The 11,642-nt window shown below is 41.3% G+C and overlaps 1 protein-coding gene across 1 annotated transcript; it reads right to left on the reverse strand.

Annotated features, from left to right (window-relative positions):
* Nucleotides 1-50: 50 nt before the first annotated feature.
* Nucleotides 51-9,678, reverse strand: nyx (nyctalopin). Its single transcript, XM_054788231.1, has 5 exons — nucleotides 9,383-9,678; nucleotides 9,240-9,299; nucleotides 3,360-3,646; nucleotides 2,975-3,279; nucleotides 51-1,941 (listed from the first exon to the last, which is right to left on the reverse strand). The coding sequence occupies exons 2-5, from the start codon at nucleotides 9,259-9,261 to the stop codon at nucleotides 1,143-1,145; spliced, it is 1,413 nt and encodes a 470-aa protein (XP_054644206.1). The 5' UTR covers nucleotides 9,262-9,299; nucleotides 9,383-9,678; the 3' UTR covers nucleotides 51-1,142.
* Nucleotides 9,679-11,642: the final 1,964 nt, after the last annotated feature.

The raw sequence follows: 11,642 nt of genomic DNA on the forward strand, positions 1-11,642 counted from the left end.
TTTTGTCAAATTCATAAAAGAATAAAATCCTAATGTTACAATTAAAATGCATTTTTCAAGAAAACAGTTCAAATGTACAAGAATAAGGAAATAATTACCAAAAGTCTCAATTTTATGAGAAGAAAATGTTTTTGAAAAGGCTGCATTTAATGAGAAAAATTGTTTTATAAAATAAAGTTGGATTATTATGAGAAAATCTAACAATTTTATGAGAATAGTCAATATTACGAGGGGGGGGAATGAGGAAAAAGGCTTACATTTTACAAAAATGAAGTATCGAGATATGAGAAGTTAAAATATGAGGGCATAAAATGTTGGGGTAAACATGAGTTCAAAACATTGTCAGGTTCCACTCAATCAGGGTGAGTTGTGCTCTCAGGTAATCCTTGCAGAATGCAGCTTTAACGTCAGGGATTTTGTTTGTTATCATTTTTCAATATATTTCAAATCCAGCATGTGGGAAAGTCAACTATGTGAAGCACTACACCACCAACGGCGCCATGGGGGATATACTGTAGCATCCAAAGAGGAAGTGTCTTTCAAGACCACGTCTGTAACGACACGTGTAGTGAAGCCTGCACGCTAAACGACACTCACTCACCTCATAATCCCTTGTTAAAGATTAGTTCTACTCCTCGATTGAGACGAGGAAAAAAAATGAGCAGTCAAGCTGTTTGTTTTTTCGCTTTTTATTGCTATTTAGAAAAATGTCACAAGAAGTCAGGTGACCACACCACCCGACATCGCAGCAAAAGTATGAAGCAACACACTGAGGGCGTCAGAGCGCAGGAATCATCCAAATGCACAATCTGGCATGTGTCAATCACACCACACCCCCGCCTTCATGGAGTGGGAGGGGTTGCGGGGGTGGGTGCATCCATAGGAGGCGGAGGCACGCTGCTGCAATGACGACCTCCAGTGCCATAAGAAGATTAACAGAGAGAGAGAGAGAGAGAGAGAAGGCAGGAAAAAAGGGCAAACGAGAGGACATCTGTTTGACGGCGTGGACCTTTCTAACCTTGCAACATACATGACAAGACAAAAAGAACACGTACGCCAGGGATGTGATTAAAATGGACGATGACACACAAAGTCCCCATCGATGCCTCCAATCTGCTTCCCCTAGAAAAGCGGCGGCGCTTTCACGTGAAAGAAAGTCCCACGTTCATCCAGAAGATAAGCCAAGCCACAAGACACCACGTTCTTTGACCGTGATGCCCTTCCACCCCCGCCGACAGCTGTCCATCCTCAGGGTCCGGCAGCGTCCCGTTGCGAGCGCCCTCCGTTCCGTTTCCTGTCTCCTCGCGGAGCTCCTGCTGCAGCAGCTTGGAGAGGAGACTGTTGAAGAGGTTCTCCGTGGTGGACACCATCTCCGAGGACGCGGTGGTCAAGTTCAGTTTGGCCGGGTCCACACAGGTGCCATTCACCTTGGCGAAGACCACCTCGCCCAGATCCAGCCCAGCCACGGAGGACGGCAACGAGCAGGGGATGTCCCGCACCAGCTTGTAGTTCTCCATCCATTCCTTCAGCCACTCCAGGGAGCAGTCGCATTCCCACGGGTTCTTGAAGAGGTAGAGGCGGCCCAGGAAGTAGATGGGCTGGAAAACCGGGAATGGGAGCGTGGTGAGGTTGTTGCTGTTCAGGTGCAGAGTGATCAGGCTGGTCAGGTTCTCAAAGGTGCCCTCCTCTATATAGATCAGCTGGTTCCGGTCCAGGTAAAGGATCTCCAGCTCCACCAGGTCGCTGAACCAGGTTTTGGACACGTTGGTTAGCAGGTTGCCTCCTAGGTTGAGCATCTTAAGGTGGCTCAGGCCCTTGAAGGCCAGCCGCGGCAGGTCAGAGAGCAGGTTGTCATTGAGGTAGAAGTTCTCCAGGCGCACCAAGTCCTGGAATGCCTGGTCGTGGATGACGTTGATGCGGTTCTCTTGGAGGTTCAGGTACCTGGAATCAAGAAAAGGCCACTCGGTTAACACCGAGAAATGCTGCGAGATTTCCAAGAACAATGAAAGTCGGGAAACCACAAAATATTTGCTCTTCACCAAGCCCCACTTCCACCAAGAAGTACCGGTTCCACCGGTTCTTCCACCGCTTCAGTTCAGCTCTGATCCACAGTTTCCACTAGGGTGTCACAAGCTCTCGTGAGGTTAAAATGTGACACGTCGGCAGTAGGCCTGGGACGAAACGTGATCACACAATAAGCGAAAATAAACTTGTTAATTCTTGTTAGTCTCTCACCTTCAAACAGTCAGGAAGAGAGTTCACTCTGTGCATTGCTTTCAGCACCTTGGCGCATTTGTTCCGTAGAACAACGGCATGAACGGAGTCAGCCCTTTTGTCAGTACAATCTCTTTGTCTCGGTGGGTGGAGGCGGGGGCCCATAGCATACACACACAGAATGCGGAAGAGTGGAACATAGTAGAAATTATATTCGTAGATTGCATTGTATTTTTTTAATATTGTTTCATTGTACTTTTTTTTTTAAGTATTGTTAAAAATCTCGTCTCGTCGTCGTAGATCCGATCTCGTGTATTGTGTCATCTCGTCCCATGAACTGAGTGTCTCGTGACACCACTAGTTTCCACTGCAGCGTTCCAGACCAGCTGTTCTCGTGCTGCACTGTGAGGAAATTCTACCTTGCCTTCGTCACCAAAGTACTGGACTATGGTTTTTGTGGATGAGGAACATGGTTCTAGACCTGCTCCACCTGTTCTGAAACATATTGTTACGCACCAAACCCATGGACTCATGTTACCCAGATGGACGGCAACCTGGTCCCACTTCCATGGCCCCACCAAAGGCATCTGGTTCCACACGTGACCCTAGGGTGAAGTTATGCTCCGAGTCGCATGTTCCCCGTACTTTAAGGCTTTCCAGGGCCCATTCCGAACCATACCATGACCAACCAAACCCATCGAGTTCCACAGATGGCCTTCTGAGGTGACCCTAAACCACAAACATGGTCCCATAGACTTACTTAAGGCTGCCCAGGCCTAGCAGTGAGTTGTAGGCCACCGCCTCAATCTTGTTCCTCTCCAGGTAGATGTGGGTCAGGTTTTCCATGCCCCGGATGGCGCCAGGGATCCTGCGGAACTTGTTCTGGAAGCAGAGCAGCTCCTTGAGCGCCGTCTGCTCGATGAAGATGCGGTCTGGAATGTTGAAGAGGTTGCAGTCGGACAAGTCCAGGCGGACCAGCTTCTTCAGTCCGGTGAAGGTGCGTGTGTGAAGGTAGCTGATGTACTCGTTGTGCGCCATTTTCAGCTCCACCAGGTTGGCCAGGCCCTGCAGAACAAGCATAGTGATTTTAAAAGGCAAGACCCCAGAAGTAGACCCTCGTGTTCTTTAGGATTCTGGTAGCAGACCTTGAAGGCTCCAGGTGTGATGAAAGAGATGTTGTTGTGGTCCAGAGAGAGCAACTTGAGGGACGGCAGGGTACCAAACGCCCTCTCTGACAGGAACTTGAGGCTGTTCTTGTCCAGGTTGATGGCTGACGCCTCGCAGGGGAACTCTTTAGGGAGCTCAGCAAGACTGGAACGGTCGCACAGAACACTGCAGCTCTTCTCCTGCGTGCAAGAACAGGACTGGGGACACGCCCGCACGCATGCCCAGCGGGACAGCACCACCACAGGTAGCAGGCACAGCAACAAGACTGAGGAGACGGGGGGGGGGGGGGGGGGGGGGGGGGGGGGGGGGGGTACCAACGTCAGCAGCCAACAAGGGTTTCTCTTCATCCCACGACTTTAGTCTCGTAGAATCCGTTTTATTTGTCATAAAACTTAACACATTTATTTTTGTGAAACTGAACCTGACAAGCTTTTGTATTACAACTTCGTAAGATGACTTTTTCCTCATAAAATGGCTTTTTTTTTTTTAATATTTTTTGTCATTTTGGTTTATTCTCTTAAATTTATGACTTAAAATTGCACCTTTTATCTTGCAATGACTTTTTTGTAACATAATCAGAATCTTACAACTATTCTTTTGCAATCTCTTTTTTGGTGACATTACTCTTCTTACTCTTGGTGACTCACATCCACTTTATTATTACTATTATTATTTTATTATTAATATTACTGTTCTTGCAACAGTACATTTTTCAGAACCATTCTGTCGTTTTCCTGACCAAATCTGACTTTTTTTCTAAGATTACAACTTGTTCCTGTAATATGACTATTTTTGTAAAACTGACTTTTACGACTTTTAGGAATATTACTTTATTGTCGTATAATTCACTTTAATGTTACAACTGTTTCAGCTCTTCTCTGAGGTACCATCTTGTCGTGGTGGGGGAGTTTGCGTGTCCCAATGATCCTCGGGATTGTCGGGGGCTTTTATGCCCCTGGTAGGGCCACCCATGACAAGCAGCTCCTAGGTAAAGAACCAGACGAAGCGTAGCTCAAATAGACCCCCGATGATGAGCAAGACCTATTCTTCCCTCGCCCAGACGCAGGTCAGCGGGCCCCCCCTGGAGCCAGGCATGGAGATGGGGTACAATGGCGAGCGTCTGATGGCGTGGCCAGCATCATACAATTCCACTTAAATAAGGAAGAAAACTTACATTTAAGTCTATTTAAGAGTTAAAATAAAATCATACAATGGATCCCATACAGTATTTCTAAATACTCATACTCACTATCGTCTAATCCAGTGATCCCCAACCCCCGGCCCGCACAGAAAGAAAAAAATTATTTCATGATGTTTTATTTTGAAAAGTGTCCGGATTCTCTCTGTTACATCCGTCTGACTTGATGCATGTCCATTGTGCGTGTGCTAACTTTATCTCATGCCGCACAGATAGACTACTACTGTATTTTTACCATTTTTCTTTCACCTCATATTTGGTGTCAAATGCTGATACTATGTGGGAATGCATAAAGGTAAGTTTTGATGACTTATTGAGTGCTAATGTGCACATTTGTCTCAAGTGAATTCATGCTAGCGCACTGCCTTTACCACACACGTCAAACAGCGATGTAATCAACTCTCTGGAAAAACTCCAGAGATAAGATCAATTAGATCGCTATAATGCACTTTATGCATAACTTTATATCTACTGTGCCCATTTTAAACACCTGAGAAGGTGTAAAATACAACGTACTTACAATTTTAAATTGACAGCCTACTTTTAACACATCTAAAGTGCTGCCTGGCATTTTTCCAAATATCATTCTATGATATATTATTTTCTCAAATATGTAAACCAGCAATCCATTTCTTAATACATATATTATTTGCATTCCCAGCGTGATGTTTTGTTTTTGTTGTTTTCGTGTGATGAAGTCTGCAGAAGTAATACGTCTATCTTTCCATGTATTCCATTTCACTGCCTTTTTATTGGTTAAAATGTTAGGGTGATACCAGGGCGGTTGGTTCACAGATGTAGCTGGATTCATTCCATGTATACTAGGACATCATTTCAAAATATTAGGAGTCATTTTTACAAATCATAGCTTCAATTGGGCTCAGTTTTGATGTATCAGGTGCATGTTTCATATAATATAAACACTGTACATTGATGTCCAAATTCATGAACATTTTGCTTTCTACATGAATCCAGTCTTTATGTAAAGTGGAGTGGAATAAATGGCTTGCTTGTTCACAGCCAAAGGAGATATACTGCAGTAATGTCAAGTAGGTCGTTGCAATCCTCCTTTAGCTTGTCAACTAGACAATCTCAAGAACATCTAGCCTTTTTTCCACGCCACATAAAATGGGAGATTATTGTAGGTAACTCCTTAAACCAACTTTTATTAATGATAACAGCCGTCATTTTTTTAAATATAATTAACTGCTGGAAGTATACTCATTTTAATGACGTTCACTCCACCCCAGAGAGATATTTGTCATTTAGATTCTATCCTATTCTTTAAATGTGGAATATTGAGACCTCTGCTAGAGTATATTTGAATCTTTGATTCGGGAGGAGCAGTGGCGGAGGAGGGCGCATGGGAGTTTGCCCAACGGGTCCACGTGTGTTGTGGACATGGAGGAGGCATTTGAGCGTGTTACTCAAGCAATCCTGTGGGGAGTACTCCAGGAGTATACTGTAGGGCAGGGGTCACCAACGTGGTGCCCGCAAGCCTGCTTTTCATTCAGGTTTTCAGTTCATAATGAAAGAACAGCAGAAAGAAATGCATTCTGAAATACAAAATGTGAGTTGTGGACGCCAGCATTTTGTTCATGTTCTGGTAAAACAAGCATATTCGCTTTGTTACAAAAATGAGTAGGTCTTGGCCATTTTCATTTTGTAAAAGTAGCTCTCACAAGGAAAAACGTTGGTGACCCCTGCTGTTGGGTACCAGACCACCTCGTTCAGTTTGTTCGCTTCCTGCATGACGGGTGTCACAGCTTGGTTCGCATCGGTCTGCCAATAAGTCCGACTAGTTTCCATTTTTATTGAGCATGTTTCTACATTTTTTGTAATTGATACATTTTAGATGAACAACTGTAGCAAAATCTGCTTAATTTAAAGGTGGACGCAAAGATAATTATTTATGAGGAACTAATGTGTGTAAATAAAGATAATTATTTATGAGGAACTAATGTGTGTAAATAAAGATAATTATTTATGAGGAACTAATGTGTGTAAATAAAGATAATTATTTATGAGGAACTAATGTGTGTAAATAAAGATAATTATTTATGAGGAACTAATGTGTGTTAGTTCAAAGCACAACAAATGAAAACCCCATCATTTGTGGAAAAGGAAAGTACTGTAATAAGAGCCACCTTACACACACGACCCTGACACCATCTACACACATAAAGGTAGGTATGAGGTGTATAAATATTGCTATTGATGACATACAGTACTTGACATATGCAATGAAAATCTTATTTTTTGATACATTGCCCAAAGAAAAGGGAGAAAGAAGACTGAGGACATGTCTTGTAAACCTAAACCCTATGTACTGTAGATTGGCTTCTACTGCATGTTTATTTCTAACATATGATTTCACTTCACCGCTTCAAATGTGTGTCGCCTTTTTGCCAGGGCTCCAAAAAGTGTGCACGCCAACTACAAAGGCGCCGGTGAGCGCATTCTCATGTCAGGTTGTGTTTTTATAGAGCACATACTTTGCGTCGAAAATGGCGTACGCAAGCTTTGGAGATGAGCCCCCCACTCAGGATGCCTGCCGGACGTCCTCCCTGGGGAGGTGTTCAGGACACGTCCAGCCCGTACTGTAGAAGGCTTCAGGGAAGACCCAGGACACGTTGGAAAGACCGTCTCAACAAAGTACTTGGGGAAAGGGAAGTCTGGCCTTCCCTGCTTAGGCCGCTGCCCCCGCGACCCCGCCTCAGATAAATGAAAGATGGATGGATTACAACTTCCTCAGACGATAACTATTGTTTACAAAATGTTCTAGATATTTCCTCATGACCATGAGTAACGTTACAACATTTTTCTTGTAAAATCTTGTTTATTTTGTAACCGCCTGTTTTTGTAACACTGCAACTTTATTCTTGTAATATGACGTTTTGACATATTGTTTTGACTTTTATTCTGACGTTTGTGTAATGTTACTTCACTTTTTTGTAATAACTTTTCTTTTTGCTTAATGCTGCAACATGTTTCTCATCTTACTACTGTTGCTGTGGAAGTGACGAATACAACTTTAGTAGTACAACTTTATTCTTGAAAAATCCAATATTTCCTTTTTCTCTGCTGGTTTCTATATTTTTTTGTAATATTACAACTTCTGTCGTCATTTCTCAGTTATTTTTCACACCCTTATGAGATTTTTCTCATACAATGAGTCCGTAAACATTGTTTCCTTGTTTCTTGAATTCTCATATTTTATTGGGGTGAAATCATGACAACTTTATTCTTGTAAAAATGACTTTTTAAAGTTATAGCTTTGTCATCAGAATACAAATCTTTTTTTTTTTTTTTTTTTTTTTACAAAATTGGCTATTTTTTTAAATGACTGACCATACTCTTGTATTTTGAATACTGACTTATAATACCTAATAATCCTTTATTAGAGTGAAACTGACTTTTTGAAATAGTACCACTTTATTCTTGGAAAAATGACAATTTTGTGAATGACTTTCCTTCGAATACCCCTTCATGCTTTACAAAATGTACTGTGACGTTTCCTCCTAACATTTATTTGGGTCAAATTCTGACTAACATTACAACTTTGTTCATGTAACGTGACAGGTTTGTCATTCTTCTTAATACAAGTTCATTCTGTACAAAATGTACTTTTTTTAAAACAACTTTTATATATTTTTTGCACCATTGACTTTTTCCTCATGACTATGTTCCTGTAAAATACACTAATACAGCTTAATCCTCTTAAAACGCCTTTTTTTGTACCATTCTGGCTTTTATCTTGTATTACGCCTTAATTCTCGTAAAAGACAACTTTTTTCCTCATGACTATTCGTAATATTCCTACTTTTTGCCCCTAAAATATATATTTTTTAATAAAATTATCCTCATAAATGACAAGTTTTTCAATGTTTTTTTAAAATTAAAAATAAAATAAGTTGACTTTAGTCTTGTAGCATTGTTTTTTATATACTGTATATATTCTTTATGTCAAACAAATATCACAGCCAACAGATCTTGTCATTCATGAGAATCCAAAGTTCAACCTTACACCCACCCTCCAAAAATATACTTGATATGTGACCTAATGATTCAGGTCACGGTCAGGCTCCCAAAAGTGTGATGCCGATGTGATTATTCAGAAGGAACATCTCCGAGGTTTAGAGATTAGCATCGATACAACAATAGCTACTGTCTGGGCGTGGGATTTCACTCGGATCCGCACCTCTCATCTTAATCATCCTCTGTGGTAACAACGTATATTACATTTACATTAAAGCTTCAAAAGTTCAGTGTTGGGGAAAATTACTTAGGAAAATTCATTCTAGTTACTCTTCCAAAAAAAGTAATGGCATTCGTAACTGAATGACTCCTTCATAAATGTGATTAGTTGCCAGGTAAAGTGAAAAGTGTGTCAGGATTGTGATTTAGCTTTGTAGTGCCATGCAGAGATGCTTGATGAGATTTGACGTCAGTGACGTCGTGCCTGTGCTTCCATCCTGAAAACGCCACTTGAGTCATTTCAGTTAGCAATGCCGTTCTTTTTAATGCCGTTACTCCAAAGACTGTCCAAAGATAAGGTCATACGATACGGCATTCAGGTCCACAGTAGGGAGAGTCTTCATTGTAATGATTCAATTCAGCACATTTGAATATTGTGCATTTACAACACTGGAACACTGACCCGTGAATGCGATGACCTTCATTACTGTCTCATCGGGGACATGCTGGAATTAACAAAGGTCTGAAAGAGCAACATAAAACAACCTTATTTTATTTTAATAAAAAAAAACACTACTTAGGAATATTAGAAAGTGTGCTGGTTACCTGTAGATCTTTCCAGATGGTTGCATCCATGTGTGTTGTAATAAGTCCCAGTCCAAATGTTCATGCATGTGTCCATGTTAGCATCCCATGCGCATTCTCAAGCTTTACTGCTTTGCTTCACATCCATTTTCCCAGTTAGTCTTACATTTGACCCACCCTCGCTTTGCACTCGTGTGTGTGTGTGTGTGTGTGTGTGTGTGTGTGTATCTCACACACAAATTGAGCAAAAAGCCATCTCTTAATGGCAGTAAAATCCCCTGGATGTGCTGATGCATGGAGATGGAAGGTTGGCAGGATTAGCGAGGCAGAGTGTTAACTTGGAAACACACACACGCGCGCACACACGCGTGTGTCTCTCTCTCTCTGTCACACACACACACGCATTCTTGTGAAGCCGTTAAAGACAAAAAAAAATGAAATGTAATCAATGAAAAAAGGTGAAGATTGGTACCGTATAAGACAAAAACAGTTTTAAGGACTGTTTTGCAATATTACACTGCTTTGTCAGTTTAGCATGACCACGTTTGTATTAGTTTTTTAGAAGCATTTCCCATTCATTTTTGTAACATCACCACGTTGTGTAATACGACCACTGATTTATTGTAAATTTACATTTTGTATTAATTCATTGCACTTTGCATCTTTGCTCGTAATTATCCCAGTTTATTCAAAATGTTAAATGTCATACAAAATTAAAGCTTTTCGCATGTTCTTTAACCCATAAGAACCCAGACCCATTTATCCTGAAAGGAAAATTGTCCGGGCTATACCACAGACCAAGTGGACACACATTACACAACACATTTCTAAAGTTTTTTTTTCAGAATAACACTTTTTATTACCAAAGATCTGTGTTGTTACACATTTGTTACATTGGGCGTTTTTGGTAAACATATTCCTTCTCTGAAAATAAGTAACATTTTTTACGGACAAATGAAGCTTCATAAGCACTTGTGATATTTTTTGGTCTCCTCTGTATGGGACTCTTGGTTTAAAGATGCCGTGGAAATTTTTAAAAAATATCACAAGTGCTTCATGAAGCTTCATTTTTCCATCTGATGTACTTGATTCACTACTGTCCGAATCACCACACTGACTTGACTCGTCACTCTCCCTGTCTTGAGTATTGGGATCGTAAAGAGGGTCATCGGGGTCTTCATCTGAGCAATTGTCACAACCCTCAAACTATCATCTCCCAAAATGGCCTCCAGCTGTACAAAAACTGTTTTGTAACACAAACCAAATACTTTCATATTTTGTGTTTCTAATTGTTCAGTACACTTTGAATTGACCAGCAGAACATATTTCATTTTAATATCATTGATGCAGCTAAGTTAATTGGGTGGGTTATTAGCATTTTTGTTATTGTGACAAATGGGTCACATCAGGTTCTTTATTCTGATTTTAAGGCTAAAAACCCAGTGTGACATGTATGCTACAGCAATATTTCTGTTACTTTTTTTTTTATATTTCTTTCAACAAATATGGCCAGACCAGATTGAAAGTAGTTTAGGACATGTTATCAAAGCATTGAACCTAAGAAATGTGTTTGAAATGAGATGTAGTAACAAAAAACAGCTCTTTGAAATGAACTGCTTCCTTGAAGTTTGCACACAGGCCAGACCTGCATTTTGGAGGTCACTTCCTGCCACACCATTTGGTCATAAATTCTGACTTTGTAAAATTGCTTCAAGTAATTCAACTGTTCTTGCAAAGTAGCAACATTATAACATTGCAACTTTTTTTTGTACAGTAATGACTTGGGGTCATTTTATGAGAAAACTTACAAAAGTAAATTTAAGAATTATTACAAGTCATATTCCCATAAAATGACTTTCATAAGATTGACTGGCCGCACGATGGTCTAGTGGTTAGCACGTTGGCCAACACAGTAACAGCTTGGAGATCGGGAAGACCTGGGTTCGATTCTCCCCTGGGCATTTCTGTGTGGAGTTTGCATGTTCTCCCCGTGCGTGCGTGGGTTTTCTCCGGGTACTCCGGCTTCCTCCCACATTCAAAAACATGCATGTTAGGTTAATTGGCAACTCTAAATTGTCCATAGGTATGAATGTGAGTGGCTGGCGACCAGTCCAGGGTGTACCCCGCCTGTCGCCCAAAGTCAGCTGGGATAGGCTCCAGCATGCCCCCCGCGACCCTAATGAGGAAGAAACGGTATAGAAAATGGATGGAAGATTGACTCATTCCTGGAAAATTGACTGATATTTCTCAGAACTTGAAGCAATTTTTTTCTTGGAACATG

This window comes from Dunckerocampus dactyliophorus, chromosome 9 (assembly GCF_027744805.1).
Source record: "Dunckerocampus dactyliophorus isolate RoL2022-P2 chromosome 9, RoL_Ddac_1.1, whole genome shotgun sequence".
Classification (NCBI taxonomy): domain Eukaryota; kingdom Metazoa; phylum Chordata; class Actinopteri; order Syngnathiformes; family Syngnathidae; genus Dunckerocampus; species Dunckerocampus dactyliophorus.

Excerpts from the sequence above, each read along its gene's own strand:
- nyx (XM_054788231.1), bottom strand. The coding sequence starts at position 9,261 with ATGAAGGTCATCGCATTCACGG. Across the intron at positions 3,280-3,359 it reads TCACACCTGGAGCCTTCAAG|GGCCTGGCCAACCTGGTGGA; the intron begins GTCTGCTACCAG and ends CTTGTTCTGCAG. Across the intron at positions 1,942-2,974 it reads CTAGGCCTGGGCAGCCTTAA|GTACCTGAACCTCCAAGAGA; the intron begins GTAAGTCTATGG and ends TCTTGATTCCAG.